The sequence below is a fragment of the Hemitrygon akajei genome, chromosome 4 (genome assembly GCF_048418815.1).
Source record: "Hemitrygon akajei chromosome 4, sHemAka1.3, whole genome shotgun sequence".
NCBI classification, from domain to species: Eukaryota; Metazoa; Chordata; class Chondrichthyes; order Myliobatiformes; family Dasyatidae; genus Hemitrygon; species Hemitrygon akajei.
The window spans coordinates 88992190-89011766 of NC_133127.1; the positions used below are offsets into that span (position 1 = coordinate 88992190).

General features: G+C 40.0%; 1 protein-coding gene across 3 annotated transcripts in view; it reads right to left on the reverse strand.

Moving 5' to 3' along the window:
* Positions 1 to 4064: 4064 nt before the first annotated feature.
* The window catches only part of glrbb (glycine receptor, beta b), a 127656-nt gene continuing 112143 nt past the window's right edge, over positions 4065 to 19577 (reverse strand). For all 3 annotated transcript variants that reach the window (XM_073043024.1, XM_073043027.1, XM_073043026.1), the window contains one exon: positions 4065 to 5335. In XM_073043024.1, the coding sequence (XP_072899125.1) occupies positions 5039 to 5335 (297 nt within the window). In that variant the 3' untranslated portion in view covers positions 4065 to 5038. The remainder of the gene's footprint in view (positions 5336 to 19577) is intronic.

Consider the following 19577-nt stretch of genomic DNA (forward strand, 5'->3'; position numbering starts at 1 on the left):
CTACACACACTTCCGTTACCTGCCCTAACTCATTTCCTAATAGGAGATCTAATATTGCATCCTCCCTAGTTGGTACATCTATATATTGATTTAGAAAACTTTCCTGAACACATTTCACAAACTCTAACCCATCTAGACCTTTAACAGTATGGGAGTCCCAATCAATGTGCGGAAAATTAAAATTCCCCACTATCACAACTTTCTGTCTCCTGCAGTTGTCTGTTATCTCTCTGCAGATTTGCTCCTCCAATTCTCACTGACTATTGGGTGGTCTATAATACAACCCTATTAATGTGGTCATACCTTTCCTGTTTCTCAGCTCCACCCATATGGCCTCAGTAGGCAAGCCCTCTAATCTTTCCTGCCGAAGCACTGCTGTAATATTTTCCCTGACTAGCAAAGCGACCCCCCCCCCCCACACCCTTCATCCCTCTGCCTCTATCACGTCTGAAACATCGGAACCCTGGAACATTGAGCTGCTAGTCCTGCCCCTCCTGTAGCCAAGTTTCAGTAATGGCTATGATGTCATAATTCCATGTGTCAATCCAGGCCCTCAGCTCATCTGCCTTTCCCACAATACTCCTTGCATTGAAATATACACACCTCAGAAGATTGTTACCACCACACACAACCTTACTATTTATGACTTTGCATGAACTACTAACATCATTTATTTTTACCCCTGTTCCATTATCTACTCTGGCACTCTGGTTCCCATCTCCCTGCAAATCTAGTTTAAATCCTCCCCAATAACACTAGCAAACCTCCCTGCAAGTATATTGGTCCCCTTGTAGCTCAGGTGTAACCCATCTCTCTTGTACAGGTCCCACCAAGACTGCTTAAATTTCCCAATGTATTTGTGTCAATGAATGTCGTGTAAATGAAGCTTTCTTGCCAATCATGCTAGTAATTAATGATATTTATGATAACTAATTGAGATCCGGCACGCATCATTACAAGACATCTCTGTAACATCCTGATAGTGTCAGTATCTGCCCATTATTCCAAGTCTCAGTCAAGGGTTATTATTCCAAGGGTCCTAATCTTAGCAGCAGGTTACCTTCAATTCCACAAGCTTCAATTTCCGTCATTTCTTAGAGTCTCAACTTCTGGAAGTCCCTATAAATTACATTAGAAATAGGTATTCTTAATAATTTGTGTGAAAGATGGAGTGGGTGGGATGGTAAAAATTGGAGTGCATCATATTTTGCAGAGATCTGTTTTTGAGGTAACACATCCGTTTTTGCAGATTCCGCCTCTCCTCGATTTTTTTGCCCATTATCTAGAAGCAGTATCACCATGGTTATAATCACTTACAGCAGCATTTAGCTGTACAATTCACACACTTGATCTGTATAATTGACTGTGCCCTTTATTATCTCATTGCTGAGAAGTCAGTCTTTCCAAATTTAAAAATACTGTACAGTGACTGTTTTATATTTCTCCTTCGAAACATAGCACTGAGCACGTGATTGATTTTAGACAATCTGCTCTCTGATACCCAGTTTAATGCATGTTTGGTGTAGAGTTTAATGGTCCTCATGAAACCCACACTGGCATTGGTAAGTGGGTTATTGATGACAAAGGCTCCCAGTATTTTTATGATTGAGAGTAGACTGATTGGGCAGATGTGTTTTTCTTTATGACAACCCAATAGACTGTGGGGTAATCACTATTTTTTAAAGTAAAATGCATACAGGTTGAGCACAACTTAGCTGAAATTCCAAAATACAAAACCTCTAAAATCCAAAAATTATTTGAGCGCTGACGATGTCACAAATGGAAAATTTGACAAGGTGCTGGGAAGGTTCCCAGGCGATGCACAGGTCTCCGCACACCACAGACAGTTCTGAGAAGTGGCTTCACATATGTAATGAACAGAAGTTAATGAAAAATAGAAAAAGACTGCTTGAAGCAAAAAAATGAAGTTCTCAATTGTGTATTGAAAGAGTGGATTCATCAGTGTTGGAGTGAATACATGCCACTTAATAGTATGCAGATCATGAAACAAGCAAAGATCAGAATCAGAATCAGGTTTAATATCACCAGCATCTGTTGTGAAATTTGTTAACTTTACGACAGCAGAATAATGAAATATATGATATAGAGAAAAAAATGTTACATTAAGTATATATGTGTCTATAAAATAGTTGTTAAAATAAGTAGAGCAAAATAACAGAAATAAAAATGTAGTGAGTTAATGCTCACGGGTTCAATGTCCATTTAGAAATCCTATGGCAGAGGGAAAGAAGCTGTTCCTGAATCACTGAGTGTGTGCTTTCAGGCTTCTGTCACCTCCTACCCAACAATAACAGTCTGAGGAGGTCATGTCTTGTGCAGAGGGGATCCTTAATGATGGATGTCGCCTTCCTAAGGCACCACGCTTTGAAAATCTCTTGAATACTACGGAGGCTAGAACCCATGATGGGGCTGACTGATTTTCCAAGTTTTTGCAACTTACTTCAATCTTGTGCAGTAGCGCCCCTCCCCCCACCCCACACCAGACGATGATGCAGCCAGTCTGAATGCTCTCTATGGTACATTTGGAGAAGTTTTTGTGTGTTTTAGCTGACAAACCAAATCTTCTCAAACTCCTAAATGAAAAATAACCATTGTCTTGCCTGCTTTATAGCTGCATCAATATGTTGCATCCAGGTCAGGTCCTCAGAGGTATTGACACACAGAAACTTGAAATTGCTCACTCTCTCCACCTCTGATCCCTTTATGAGGATTGGTTTGTGATCCCTCATCTTGCCCTTTCTGAAATCCACAGGTCTTTTGTCTTGCTGACGTGAGGTGCAAGGTTGTTGCTGCAACACCACTCAACTAACTGGTCTATCTCACTCCTGTACACTCTTTTCGTTAACATCTATCACAATGAACTGAAAATTGAAGATAATTGTGAATATTCATCAGACTGTTTGCAGAAGTTTAAGAAAGTCACTGCATTAAATTTTTAAACACTTGTGGTGATAATGCGTCTGCTGATCATGAAACAGTAGAGAAATTCAGTCACAAACGAGAGAAAATCTGCAGATGCTGCAAATCCAAGCAACACATACAAAATGCTGGAGGAACTCAGCAGACCAGGCAGCACCTATGGAGAAAAGTACAGTTGACGTTTCGGACCAAGTGATGAGCTTGCCAAGATCGTCGCTGATGAAAATCTAACATGCTGAACGGCGGTATCAGTACATATGCGTCATGAACAAGTGTAAGACAAAGACGGCTTACCAGCAGTACATAAATTCAGAGTTGAAAGTATGGAGATGCCAAACGGCCACTGACTGTCCACTTCAGCAGCCGAGGTGAGATAACTTACCTTGCTGATGGTTCAATGTACGCATTATTGTTTCATGCACAAAATTATTAAAAATATTATATAAAACTATCTTTGGGTGTATGCATAAGCTGTATATGTAACATAAATGGATTTTATCTTTAGACTTATGTCCCATCCCCATGGTATCTCATTATATAGATGCAAATATTCCAAAATCTGAAAACCAAAACATTTCCGGCCACAAGTATTTTGGATAAGGGGTGCTCAACCTGTATCGTTAACTGAATGTTGATACGGTGAGTTTTGAATTCATGTCCTTGCATTATTACCCAAGTAACTTAACCAGTGCAGGCTAAGCTGGTTAATACTCACCTGGCCATGGTCTTGTTTTTCAGACATTAGACAAGCATTATTCAGAATATAAGTGTCTTGCTATAGTTTTACCCATGGAATAAAAGTGGAGGAGAAAAGCAGCTTAGTAATAACATTGCAGCCTATATTGCCCAGAATTAATTTACTCTAACTGGAATCAGAGTTGCATTTTGAAGTTCAATATCTACATAACTGCATAAGTGACAGGTGTACTTCCACCCAAACACCCTCCCAATCATCCTCCACCTGAAGCTATTGATGTTCATTGTAACAATTACATACTGGGTTCCAATGATTCTCAGGGAACATTTTTGATGAACTATTACTATACTTTGTGAATTTTATAATATGGCTTCAAAAACTACAATTTCTTGAATGGATAATTATTGGAAGAATTTGGAGCAAAACATTTCTGGAATAAATTATGTTTATTATACAAAGCAAGTATATTTTGGGTAGAATCCTGCAGTATTATATCTTACAGATCACTGCCAACACATTGTATTTTATATATATAGCTGTGTGTGGCCTATTATGTGCACCATAAATACATAAATGCTATCAAACTTAATAGAAGCTGTTATAAAGTGCACTGACATTATACAGCAGCTAATATATTTTCAATCAGTGCATGGAATGAAAGCATCAGGTACACAATTTGTGCACATTTCTTTATTTCTCTATAATCTCTTTTGTAAGGACATTATTCATACACAGATACCACCTAAATGTTCTATTTGATTTCAGATATTGCTGAAGTTGTATTGTATATGTCATATAACATGTATTTATATTACTCACTGTTGAAACAAAAGCCATTATTGATATACATTTTATATTTAATATTACAACATCTCAATAGACTTGGCAATTTAACTATCAAACTTTGACAAATGGAGAAATATATACTATATTTTTCTCATTTACAAATGGCAGTGGTATGAACAAAAGCTCACTTTCGATCCAAAACTGAAGGACAGGTTGTGGCAACATGATTTCAAAACAAACTTCACTTACGATATGGAACGTAAAATTTTTCATAAATTCATACCTTAGGAACATTAAGCGTGCTCAATTAAAAGTAACATCAAACTTTCAACACACTTTCAATGACCTATCACAACATCATCAACATGTTATTCCGAGAATAGGAGAATGATTACAATGTAGTTCAGTTTTCATGAACTGGGTGCTGTACAGCAACATACAGCATAGTTTGGTTAGAATATTTGCATTGCAATTTCATGCTTTCATTCAAATTTGACATGAATACATTTGGTTTCAAATCAACTTTTAATCACAAAGCGTTTAGAATGAAAAAATATGCTTGAGAGATGCCATTCTTTGATATTTCTCATACAACGAAACAGAACAATGGAATGTTCATAGATATGCAGACCAGTATATGACATTAAAAAAGAGGAAGCAGAACGGAAACAAAGCTCTTGCATAGAGGTCGATCCGTTTCGCTTCAGTTGGGATGACAGGCTTTGGAGGTGGAGGCTTCTTATTATTTTTTAACTGAAGTTTCCCAAGACCATTGTTAACTTCAATGGGTTTTCCATAGCAATCATAGTTGGACAATTCAAAGTCCCGAGGCAAGCTGCCAACAATACTGAAGTCATTGGATCTCAGGTCAGATTTGGAAGTGCAAACCTTTTTGCATCTTGTTTCAGCAACCTAACATAACACAGAATATAAATTGTTGAGATTTAGCATCAATGTAACCAATATCACCATAGCCACGATCCTAAATATTGACATTTAACTATACAATTCACATAATTCCTTTGTTTAAATGGCCATGGTAAATTGAACGAAAGTAAATTGTGATTGTGGTGCAATACACTCACATACCAATGTGTGGCGCCACAAGGTAGTAAAATCCAGCTACAATTCTCAGCCAGGCAATTGAGAACCAACATAATTGAACATGATTTCAGTACAGACTTTTACTTACAAGTTTTCCAAAACATTGTGCTTAAAGGATAAGGTACTGTCTTTGAACTTGGTGTATAAAATAATTTCCAAAATTACACCAAAAATATTTGGGCAGTTCCCTGAAAAATAGTAGTATAAACTTTAATTTTCTTACAAAGTGACCACTAATTTTGGGTTTTATATGTGGTGGATTATGTCTAGAGGCTAAGTATGTATTGAGTGGAGTATTTGAAAAAAAAACACAGTAATCCACAGCAGAATTTATCCATGCACCATTCATATACATAGAATAGTACAGCACAGAAGTAAGTCCTTCAGCCCATGATGTTGAATTAAACTAAATCTCTTCTGCTTGTATATGATCATATTCTTCGATTCCCTGCATATTCATGTGCCTGACAGTGTCTTAAGCACCAATATTGTATCTAATTCTACCACTCCATCTCCAGCAATCCATTCCAACACCTGTTACTTTGTGTTGTAGAACTTGCCCCACACAAATCCTTTGAACTTTCCTTGTGTCATCATAAATGGATTTCCTGATATATTTTGCATTTATACCTGGGAAAAGATCTTAACCATCTATTTATGCCGCTCATAATTCTATCCGGTCTCTGATGTTCCAGAGAAAACAAGTTTATCCAAACTCTACCTATAGCAGCATCCTAGTAAACCTCTTCTGTACCCTATAAATGAATAAATCTGAAAAACACTCTTAAACCACCTAATGATATGACATTTGATTTTCATGACGAATGGTTATGTGGCTATTATGTGTAATAACGATGTAATAACGAATGGTTATTACATCATATCAGAGCAAAGGTAACTGCAAACACAAACATTCAATACTGTCACCCTCTCAAAAACAAATCAATAATCTCCAAGACCTTGGCCTCAGCACCTCCTTATGCAACTGGACACTCGAATTCCTCACTTGCAGAGCCCAGTCAGTTCAGACTGGCAACAACATCTCCTCCACAATCACCATCAGCACAGGTGCACCACAAGGCTGTGTGCTTAGCCCCCTGCTCATCTGGCTTTATAGTAATGACTGTGAGGCAAAGCACAGCTCCAATGCCTAATTTAAGTTTGGTGACGACACCACTTACTGGCCAAATCAAAGGTGGTGATTATTCAGCATATAGGAGGGAGATTGAAAACCTACCCGAGTGGTGCCACAACAACAACCTCTCAGTCAATGTCAGCAAGACTAGGGAGCTGATTGTTGACTATAGGTGGAGAGAAACAGAGATCTAAGAGTCAGTCCTCATCAGGGATTCAGAGGAGGAGATCTCAGCAACTTTAAATTACTCGGTTAGTACTTCAAAGATCTGTCCTGGGTCCAGCACATAAGTGCCTTTTCAAAGAAAGCAAGGAAGCACTTCTACTTTTTTAGACATTTACGAGGATTTACCATGACACCTAAAACTTTGACAAAGATCTATATGTGAGCGATGTATAGAAGATTGATTGGCTGCATCGTGGCCTGGTATGAAAATGCCAATGGCCTTGAATGGAAAAGCCTACAAAAAGTATGGATACAGCCCCACCCATCATGGGTAAAACCCTCCCCACCACAGTGTAGATCTACACGGAGTGCCGTTTGGAGGAAAGCAGCACCCACCATCAAGTACCCCCACTATTCAGGCCATGCTATTTCTCAGTGCAGCCAACAGGAGCCTCATGACCCATATCACCAGCTTCAGGAGCAGTTATTACCCCTCAACCATCAGGCTCTTGAACCAGAGGGAATAACTTCACTCACCCCATCACAGAACTGCTCCCACAACTTGAGCACTCTCTCTTAAGGACTCTTCATCTCAAGTTCTCAATGTTTATTGCTTATTTATTATTAATATTATTATTTACTCTTTTTTTCCTTTTAGTATTTGCAGAGTTTGTTGTCTTTTGCACATTGGTTGTTTGTCTGTGTGTTATGTATGGCCTTTCACTGATTCCATTGTGTTTCTTTGTACTTACTGTGAATACCCACGAGAAAATTAATGGTGGCATATACGTACTTTGATAGTAAATTTGCTTTGAAATTTGAGACATATTTGAAACATTTGAATGAGGATCTGCAGATTTTTATCTGGAGCAACACACACAAAATGCTGGTGGAACTCAGCAGGTCAAGAGGCATCTATGGACATGAATAAACAGTCAATGTTTTATGCCGAGGCCTTTCATCAGGACTGGAAAGGAAGGAGGAAGAAGCCGGAGTAAGAATGTGGGGGCAGGGGGAGGAGGGCAAGTTAGAAGGTGTAGCCAGGTGGGTGGGGAAGGGGTTGTATTAAGTAGCTGCGAGTTGTTAGGTTGAAAAGCTAAAGGACTACAGAGGATAGGAGAAGAGAGTGGATCATGGGAGAAAGAGAAGGAGGAGGGGCACCAGGGCAGCTGATAGGCAGATGAGGCAGAAAGGTAATAGGCCAGAGTGGCCTCCAACCTGATGGCATGAACATTGATTTCTCAAACTTCCGATAATTATTTTCCCCTTCTCTTTCCTTCTTCATTCCCTACTCTGGGCTTCTTGCTTCTTTATTTCCCCATTCGGGCTTCTTTTCCTCACCTGCTTATCACCTCCCCCTGGTGCCCCTCCTCTTTCCCTTTTGGCCATGGTCCATCCACTCTCCTCTCCTACGAGATTCCTTCTTCTTCAGCCCTTTGCCTTTACCACTTAGCACCTCACAGCCTTTTGCTCCATCCTCCCTCCCCCGCCAACCCGGGTTCACCTGTCATCTTCCAGATTGTCCTCCCTGCACCTTCTTATTCTTGCTTCTTCTCCCTTCGTTTCCAGACCTGAAGAAGGGTCTCAGCCTACACTGACTGTTCATTTATTTCCACAGATGCTGTCTGACCTGCTGAGTTCCTCCAGTATTTTGTGTGTGTTGCTCTGGATTTCTGGCATCTGAAGGGTCTCTTGTGTTTAGATTCTGATCTATATTATTCAGAATACAAAACTGGCAATTAGATTCTTAACAACATATGACAAAAAGATTCATTGTTAATTAATTTAACTTAATGTCATTTAAAAAAAAGTTAAACTTATTTGAAAGTTTATATTAACTTAATGGAACACAAAAATCTCATGTCATTGTTTTCATATTTTACAATTATAAATTACTTAAAATCCAGTGATGTTTAGGCTACGCTGCCAGTTTGTTAGGGAAATTGCTGTTTTTAATAATAAACTTAACTAAGAGTAAAGTTCTGACTGCCATTCCATGCTAAGGCATTGGAAAGTACTGTATATTAAATCAATACGTTCAGGGTGGAGAGGGTGGAGATTGTAATGAAAATCTATTTGAGTGTTCTGGAATGCAATGATACAAGACACTAAACACGAAACAAATTGTTGAATTGATCATTTATATATGCCGACCATAAAGGCATATCACAGATGCTGTATTATAATGGCACCCCAGTTATGGGTGACTCTAACGGCTGTCTTCTGTCCTCCATAGATGCTACCTCATTTGCTGAGTTCCTCCAGCATTTTGTGTCTGTTGCTCAAAATTTGCAGCACCTGCAGAATCCTTTGTGTTAATGAAAACTCCATTTCATTACCTTATTTCCCTACATTGGTCAATTAATCTTGGGACAGAGAAATCAATATAATGTTACAGTTGCAATTTCATTGAAGTCTTTGTTGGTTCACACTCTACCCCCTCCCCCTTCCACTATTAGGTGGTTTGTGGATAACCTCTGTTTATGTGATAGATTCTTAATTAAACTTTAATTATTTTCTTGTCTTCTTGATTACAATATGCTTTTCGCTGCACTCCCTAATAAATTCAGCCATCCACTTTCCTTCACATTTTTGAAATATATTATATCTTGCAATGGTTCCTATCTGATCCTGATTTTTCTGCAGGCAGATCACAGTAATCCCAACAAATCAAGTCTTTCTAATGTATCATTCCCCCGTTCCTTTCCTTTATTAATGTCACATTGTGCATGTCAGAGTTATTCAGGAGCTAGGGAATTATGTGGATAACAGACAGTAATACAAACTAGAACCAGTCTTTGACAAAAACCTGTTTGGATGTAAAACTACAAGCAGTAATCAGTTTTGAAAATAAAAGAACTATGCAAGCAAAAACAGTATCATCTACAGAGCAAGGGTTACTGGCCTACAGTAGGCAGCTGTCAAAGAGATATGGTTTGTAAACTGACGTGACCATAACACATTCTTGTATGCATCAGCCAAATGTCAGGCCATGGGGCTCTGTTTATGAGCCTATAAACCAGTGTAAAACAGCGCCTGTTAAGTTATTTTGCACTATTGTGACTGAGATGAAGTAAGCATCCAGAGCAGGCTTATTTTGTTACTTAGCACAACAAAATGGTCATATTCCCCATCTAGCAAAAACTAGAATAGTTGTATACCCAGACAGCCAGCCTTCACAATGCTAACTTCGGGTGCCTGTGTTCTCTGTCCTCAGAAGCTTATAGACCATCTACGTAAATAACTTGGAACTGGCAAAGGTGTTTGAACATTCAGAGTGGTCAGTTAGAGTGTGAGCCTATAGTAAATATGTAGTCAGTGGATTTATTTGTCAAAACAATGTCACTGTAGCATCTGAAATTGTACTGAATCCACCTGCTATTATCTTTGTTCTTAAGAATATAAGAACTTGATGTACTTTAAGTTCAGGAAGACTCTGTTGGGAGAGCCTCCAAAAAAGATGCCTGATTCTCATGAAGAACAAAAATTATCTGTATTTTTCAGCTTCAGTCTCCAGTAATTTAGTCAGTTACAGCAATTCATTGCTGTAAATACGATATAGCTTTTTTTTAATAGGTAGCTCCTTATGCAAATAGGTTTAGTTAGTACTTGGAGAATTAAGAAAAGTTGCATGGAATACCTATGACTATTTTGGTCTCTCTGAAAAGACTGAGATACCATTTCCTGACATTGCATACCTGACACCAAATGCTTCCTTACAATTTAACCATCCCGTTAGCTACCGTGTGAAGTTCAGTCAGCTCCCAGAAGCCTACAAGGTAGCAGTCAGATCAGGGCTTCAGCCCTTTGCCAGGGTAACCAGTGTTGCCACAGTTGGCAAGAAATGGCATACATATGGTCTAGTAAAAGGGCAGATCCTAGATAATGAGGTAATACAGGATTAGCACAAGATGCATTAAAGAGAGCTTGACTGTACCACTGAGTTGTTCCAGCAGATGGCTTGTTACCATCAGATATTAATTGTTTGTACAGCTACTAATTAAAACATACACACAATCCAACACAGCCCTACAGTTAAAGCTATTCTCTCTCTCACTCCCTCTTTTATAGGGAGCCATCATTGACATCAACACATAGTCTCATCTCATAATTCTTAGCAAAGGTTAATAGCAATTAGATGGAGGCTAACCAGAATAGACTGAGGCCCCTCTTGTGCTTAATATCTTAAGGCTTAAGGCAAATATCCTCCTCCTCCTCACGGGAAAAAGGCCACTGAGGACAACACTAAATCAAGAAGAAGACTGCTAGGAATCTACCTGATAAGCATGTCTAACCTCTTCAATTTCTTGAAACCTACTGCATGTTAAAAGGTCTGAACAGATTTGGCATGGAGAGGATGCTTCCATTAGCAAGAGAATCTAGAATCTGAGGACACAGCCTCTGAATAAAGGGATGCCCTTTTAAAACTGAGGTGTTGAGGATTTCCTTCAGCCAGAGCGTGGCGAATCTGTGAACTTCTCTGTCACAGAAGGTGGAGGAGGCCAATTCATTGAGTGCATTTAAGCGAGAGATTGATAGGCTCTTGACTGGTAGACCGTTTAAGCTCTATGGAGAGAAGGTGGGAGAATGGAGTCGGAAAGAAAATCAGCCATGATCTGAGAGGCTGAGAAAGGCAGAACAAACTTGAACGTTATAAATGGGGTTCTCTTCTGATAACTCTGTGAACAAACGTATCGAAACAGTTGCCCCTAAGAACCAAAGAACCGTGAGCCAATAGAATTCAAAGGTCAACTGAAGGGGTAGCCAATCAGGATTGAAGCAAGTGAATGAGGACCTACATAAACGCGAGCACTCCCAGAGAGAAACACCAACAACTGCGCACTGACGATGTCAGCTTGACTGGTGATGAAACATCTGAAAGCTAATTGCCTAGCTCAGCGAACGCCGTAACATCAAACATAAAATGGGATTAGTTCTACTTGGGTACTGGATGGTCAGCACAGACTGGCGGACCAAACAGCATGTTTCCACACTTTAGGATGTTAAGACTCGGGAAGTTTTCATGTGAAGGCCTATTAAATTCACACTGCTGTAATTGGCATGCTGTAGATAGATGACACAAAGGTGCAGCAGTCAGTACTAGGTACACACAGTCACAGTGGCACTGTAAATCCAACTTTTGTGCCTTGTGGGAAGCTGTGTAGAACCAGGAGAACAAGGCTTCTCCTCTGGAGGTGACACACAATTCTCTTCAAGGTCTCCGAGTCATTTAGTGAATTCTCAGTCTGGGCAGGGTCAATGTCTCACTGCATCTATCCAGTTGCAGGAAAAGGTAACTGCTCTTCACGATCAGAAATATTATATTGTCCTTCTAACTTAGTTTCCAATTCTTGATAGCCCCTCCACTCTATTGTTATTAATATGATCTGTTCCAATTCAGAGCACAACTGGATTTCCCTCTTCCCTTTCCAGCTGCATTGAGATACTCCTTACTCCTGTGCTTACTTACTGCCCTTTACACTGCTGGCGCTTTGGGCAGCAGTGAAGGTCCTCCATCTCTATTAGCGCATACCATCACACACAGATTCTTCATTGCTGTTTCCGTAACTATTTTGTTTTACCAGTAGGATTGCTGGCCCTGAGCTGAACCCCTGAACCTGAAGGACTGCTGAACCACTCTTAATCTGACCTCTACCCTTTGATCTGTTTGGCATGGGTGACCCTACCGACAGTCAAAGCACAGGGACCAGCTTCCAGCCAACATAGCTCTCCGAGTCATTGAGGCATGCAAACCTCCAAACCCTACAAGGTTGTGGTCCCCTTGGAGGTCCTTACTCCTGTATCATGTAAGTAACGCATCTCTTAGGATTGTCATTTGCAACTTCAGAGGACGCTGAATCTCCCTGAATCCAATATCGCACTCGCAGAGCAGTTCAAGTCTTCAAAATTGTTGAGCACATCCCATAGAGGAAAACCTTACAGAATAGCGAAGGAGCCCCTGACCTGTCATCTTTAAATTACTGAAGAGGCAGTTGTTGATTCAGACACAGGTAGATGCTGCTCCTTAGCTAATTACCTTAGACAGTGGATTCCAGTTAACTGGGCAATTGGTTAATTGTGGCAGCTCTTTATTTGGGACAACTCTTACAGAACAAAAACTAGTCTTGAAAATAGGCGAGATTCCCTTCATTTATTTGCAACACAATGCCACTTAATTGGGGCAAGAAACTATTGCCGACAGCTTCTAACCAGTACTAGACGTATGCACTTGTGTGGCCATTAGACACTCTACTGTGCTTAGAGCAAACAGTTGTTAAATTTCATCAGTTGTGTGTGTGTCTGTGTTCAAAAGGCGGTGATTTTTGTCATTGATAGTTGGTGAGAGATAAGCAGTAAAATAATTCAGAGCTGTTTTGCTCATTGCCATTTCAAGCATTCAAGCTTGGTGATACCAGAAATGGCTGGGAGTGAAAATGATATGATGTCACTACTCCAAGTTAGAAGCTATGAAGAAGTTGATGGTATTGACAATCATTTTGAATGTTAACATGATAATGAAGATTTGGAGGATGCAATTATTGATAGCATTGCATAAAGGCAATCTGTGCTGATTTTGTCCATTTACAGTCAATCAAAAGAACGCAGCAGTGATTCCTCTGTCAATAACGATTAGGAACTAATAGTGTTACAGTACTGTAGTAGTATTGATAGTGTTCTAATTTGTTCTGTATTTCAGTTAAACACATAATGTGTTACTCAGTTAAATGATAGGTTGTCTCTTTATCCTTTTTTAACTGTTTCCATGAAACTTTGGCTAATTGGAGGTAGCCGCTTAACTGGGCCAAAATGTTCTGGCCCTGATGTGTCCCAATTAACTGGGATCCACTGTATTTGTTGCTCTCATTCGATCTATACATCTGAGACACACCAGTGGGAAAACAGGCCCATTCATTTAGTTTGTAATAATTTTGATACTATCAACCTCAGACGCAGGAGCAGAGTTAGAGCTTTCGGTCCTTTGGCTCTGCACTGTCATTCAATCATGGCTGAATTTCCTAATAGTTTGTGTTTATTTTTCTTATTCACCATCACCTGTTGAGGAGTGTTTTGCTTTTCATCTTTCCTGGTGAACTCAACTCATTTCATTCTGATTCTTTGGAATGTGCCTTTTCAATATCATGTGTTTTTCACCACAAAATCACTGGCAAACAAGCTGAAGCCGAATCATTTTGTGATCACTCCGACGCTTAGTTGGTGACTTTAACAGAGAAAATGTCAAAGGAGATTTCACTAACAATCACTGACAGAAAAATCAATGCTGCTCTACGGAGGTTTTTAGTGGGTGTGAACCAAAGCTTCATCAAAAAGGTAGGATATGAAAGGATGAAAGAGATTTACTGAGAGCAGGAGTAAAGAGGTTTAATGGCATTAAGTTGGGTTGATATCATTAAAGGATGAGTGAAGGGAACTTACTAAACCCCAGAGCTCCAAATGATGTAAATGTGATACAGGTTCAGTGCAATAGGGGGCCCTCAGAGGGTAGACAGGGCACAGCACATAAAGGAGTGGAAGAAATCATACACTCTTTTTGAAGCCTCTCAAATCCATGGGCTTGGCAAATTGAGAACATCTTTTCAGACGAAAATGATTCTCTCCACATAAATCTCCCCTGTGCTCAATGCCCAAGCCATTCTTTATTTCCAAGTACAATAAGAAGCAAGTCTGCATGTTGTTTCGTCCACTGAAAAGAGCACAGAAGCAAAATTTAACTGCTGAGTGATGTGGAGCCTGAAACTTAGTTTATGTTTATTTTCTTGCCTTAATTTTCCACTTTTCCATATGGAAACCCAACCCTTGTTTCTTACTTTGATAATATGTGTACTTTGAATGTTGAACTTTCTCTGTTGTTATTTTTACTCCACCTTTACTTACCTGGCATGAGTCCACAAGTTTTGCTCTCTCAGATATAAGTGCAGAGGCTTTGAAGCAGCAGAATTCCCAGAAATGCATGCAACAGGAGTTTGGAAAATATATGGCAGGATGTTCCTTTCAGAGATTGCCAGTGAGTGTCAGAGATGGGAAGGCTGTTAAATGCAGCAGAGCTGGAGTGGAGAAAAGGGTTGTTGGGAACTGTTTGGCAGAAAGGAATACAGAGGCAGTTGAGGCTGAAGTGGAGAGAAGAAAAGTTGGTGAAGCAGAAAGGAGTGGTGGGCTCGTTAAAGCTGGAGTGGAAGGAAGAGATGTCACAGACAGCTAGATCAGAGAGGAGGGAATGGATGTTTGAGTTAAAGAGCTTGAGAAGAAAAAGGGAGAATGAGACAGGAGGGAAGGTGCCAGAGATAGTGAAGTGAGTGTGGACACAAGGGTAAACAGAGATATCATGGCTGCAGAGCCAGGAAGGGGTTCTGGGGACAATGAGCCTGCATTATAGCTACTGGAAAGAGCCCAGCACAGGAAGAAATACTGGTTAATTAAAGGGTGGGAATGAATATACTGTATGTGTAAGCTCCAATGCCAATACAACTCAATTTTGAGAAGAATTATGATGTCAATTGTCCCAGTTTTAATGAAGCGTCAGAATAATTCTGCAAACAAACTGTAGATCTCAGACAACTGTTTAGCTAACAACTTCCATATCGTGTTGAAAGAAACTGAAATCATCAGTAACACAATTTATAAAATTGCGTATTAATCACAGGGCACCTGTGCTTCTTAATGGACTGTTTATTAATAAAATTTTAAAAAGTATATTCTGGTAAAGTTCCAAACAAACATTAAACTTTTAGTTTGAATTACATGGATGTTTAGTGCATTCTCAAATTTGTGAGACATTTTATCATTGAAGCAATTTAGCAATAATGTCATTTACTTATATTAGTCTGGTGAAACTACTAAATGCTTAATCACTGTTCAAATAGCAGTAACTTTGAGTGGTGTGACAAATGACTTTATGGTTTACTAACAGCCAATGGAACAGGCTTCACAGTATGGACAAACAGTGCAATAACGCTTATCAATCTCCTCCTTTGTTTATCAATGTCAAGGATAACACTGAGCTATTAGCTTTTTAATGAGATAGTCTGACAGTTAGTATACCAGCAATGATACTGACAATAATAAAATCATCTGTTAGCTCAAGGATCATCTGAGCAATCACGAAAAGCAACTCTTTCTGTATCATTGTATCACATGGCAAAAGCAACAAGATCTTTGCGGTGAAGATCATGGTTTTCAATAGATTGATTTTCTTAGACAATTTCAAATCTAGTGGATTCAACCGCAGTCAATTTCAAACTTTAGCAGAAATTGAGGCTGGATATACAAATAAGATTTATCACATAGAAGTGAGGTAGAATTACAAAATAGATAAAACACGGAAGAAGCTACTTTGTCCACAGGAGCTAAACTGTTGAAAAGGAAACACTCCCACTAACCTCACCTTCCAGCTCCTGGTCCATAGCCAGCCCAGTAGTTCACAGAACTCCAAGTACTCACTTTTATTATGCTTTTTCTCACTGGCAATGAGGGCACTCTGAATAGCATCCAGAATATTCTGGGTAAAACAAAAAGCTAACAATTGCTTGAATTCTTTGTCCCTCGGTTTTTGATCCCTCAGCTAAGGGAAAAGTTCCTTTCAGTTTACTCTGTCTGGAGAGAGAAGAAGAATTTGGTGCATTTCCAACTCAGTTCCCCCTCAGCTTCCTCTTTTCCAAAGAAAATAACTTCAGTTTATCCTGTCGCTCTGCAGTTACAATTTTCCAACCCTGCCAACATTCTCGCAGTTATCCTCAGAGTTCTTTGCAATGCAATCATATCTTTCTTGGTAATGCAGTGACCTAAACCATACGCGGTATTCAAGCAGAGATCTAACTAGTGTTACGTATAGTTCCATTCCAATGACCTTTATCTTGTTTTCTATGCCTCAGCTAATAAAGGAAGGCATCGCAGTATTTTTTTAACCATTGTATTCATCTGCTCATTTCCTTTGAAGGATTGGTGGACCTTCCCAAAACACATCTGGATTAAATTTTATTTAGCATTTTTCTGTTCAATTATTACCTTCTTGCAGTTTACAGCTTTCCTCCTCACATCAAAATCACAAGATAAAGAAAAAATTAAGCTCACAGCAGATAGATAGAACTTAAAACAATGGAGAAATTTCTGTTGGTCAGAGTGCTCAAATTATTTTACTTCACGGGCAACAGGAAAGATAGAGAATATTGATGAATACCTCTAATCACTATTCACTGAGAAGAACACCATTGTCATTGGAGAATTCAGGAAGAGGTGGGTGGTACTAGGAGGATAGCCTTTAGCTACTGGATAACATTGATGAAATTGGGAGATAACTGAGCAGCAGATGATGGAAATTAATCCTGAAAAGGGTGAGTCACGCATTTTAGGAGGGCTAATAAAGCTAAGAGATTGGTATGGCCTAAGGGACTACTTCACAGAGGGGCGTTGGTATACAAGTCCAAGAAAGGTGAAGGTGGCAGCACAGACACATAAGGTAGATAAGACTTTACTTTATTTACTTCTTACATCCTTCACATACACGAGGAGTAAAAATCTTTACGTTACGTCTCCATGTAAATGTGTAATATGCAATCATAGTAATCTATAAAAATAGAACAGTCAATGTAACATAGAGTGCACTCAAATCAGTGTGAGTTCATCAGTCTGATAGCCTGGTGGAAGAAGCTGTCCCGGAGCCTGTTGGTCCTGACTTTTATGTTGCAGTACTGCTTCCCGGATGGTGGCACCTGCAATAGATTATGGTTGGGATAGCTTGGTTCCCCAATGATCCTATGGGCCCGTTTTACACACCTTTCCTTGTAAATATCCTGAATCATAGGAAGTTCACAACTACAGATGCGGTGGGCTGTCCGCACCACCCTCTGCAAGGGAGTTACAGTTCCCATACCAGGCAGTGATGCAGCCAGTCAGGGTGCTCTCAATTGTGCTCCTGTAGAAAGCTCTTAGGATTTGGGGGCCCACGCCAAACTTACTCAAGCGTCTGAGGTGAAAGAGGCACTGTTGTGCCTGTTTCACCACAGAGCTGGTGTGCACGGACCAGTTGAGGTCCTCGGTGATGTGAATGCTGAGGAACTTGAAGCTATTTACCCCGCAAGCCCAGATCCATCGATGTTAATAGGGGTTAGCCCGTCTCCACTCCTCCTGTCATCCACAACCAGCTCCTTTGTTTTAGCGACATTGAGGAAGAGGATGATTTCTTGACACCATTGTGCCAGAGTGATAACTTCTTCCCTGTAGGCCAGCGCGTTATTGTTTGAGATAAGGCCAATAAATGTAGTGCCATCGGCAAATTTAATTAGTAGATTGAAGGCACATGAAGAATTGACTTCATCGGTGGATGTATAAAATCTAAGGACTGGGAAGTAAGTCATAGTACAACTATAAGAGGTGGGCGGACCTAAAGCTGGCGCCAATGGGAGACTTCCCCCAGTTCATCAATTAAATTCTTCCTATTCTAATGACACTATTTTCCCTTACAGGGTCCTATCGGGATCTTTGATCTGCAGCGATACTCAAAAACTGCAGTTCTGCACGACAGTGTGTTCCCATTCTAGGAGCTTACCAATCGGCCGCGTTTCAGCATGTCCAGCTTCAGCCTGAAGTTGGGTGACTTCGGGGCCTGCACAGCCGTGTGGACACAAATTCTCACCGGTGTTGCATATTGAAACATAGCAGGAGCCGAAACATTGAAGACCATGTGAGTGGCTGTCGGAGGGCTCTGCACTCAGTTTGTCAATTCTTGAGTTGGAGAACTCAAAATAAAACATGCTTCAGACTAACTGTAACATTGAAATAATGACTGTTGTCCTCCCTGTTGCTGTGGAAAGAGAGATCTGTCTCTCCCTTGTTTGTCAGAGAGAGAGTCTGTGGGATGTCGAAAGGCTGGAGTGAAGAGTTAGTTTTCGATAGACTGTAAGACCATGGTCTCTCTTTAAGTGCTTTGCTTTTGCTGGCTTGGTGGGTGGTGAGAATGCTGATGTTTATGCTAGAATGGGAGGGTGGGAGAGGGGGAGGATTGATGCTGCTTGTGCATGGGTGGGGACTTTGGGGCTTTTACGTCACTTTTCTGTCATTCATTCTTTGGGTTTTTTCTTCTGTTTTGAGAATGTCTGCAGAGAGTAAGAATTTCAGGTTGTATATTGTATACATTCTCTGAAATGAAATGGAACTACTGAACGATATAACAACTGGTGAAAAACCACAACTGGAATAGTGCGCGGAGCTCTGGGAAGGACAGGACTGCATCAGAGACAAAACACTGGTAACTCCCCAGGAAGCTGACTGCGATGGAGCACTTCAGTTATGAGAACTGATGGAATAGGCTTGTTTTCCTTAGTGTAGAGTGAAGTGACCTGATGGAGGTAAAATTATGAGGGGCAGCAATATGTAGGTAGCAAGAACCTTCTCCCTCTAGCTCCAAAACCAGAGTACCTAAGTTAAAGAAACTGGATAGGAAGTTTCAAGGGGATCTGAGAAAGAATTCTTTTCATCCAGAGAATGGTTTAAATTTGGAATTGTCTAAAGAACACACTGTGGTAGGGGCAGATATGCTGATACTTATGAAGTATCTTGAATAGCAGCTGAATTGCCAAGGTATAGATGGATATGGGCCATATAAAATGGATGTGCATTTTATGGTCAACAACACTTAGCGTTGAAGGGTTTGGTTTTGCTCTGTACAGCTCTCTAACAACTTTAATAATACAGCAGATTCAGGTTAATTGGTCTATTGGTTAATTGATGATGTCGTTC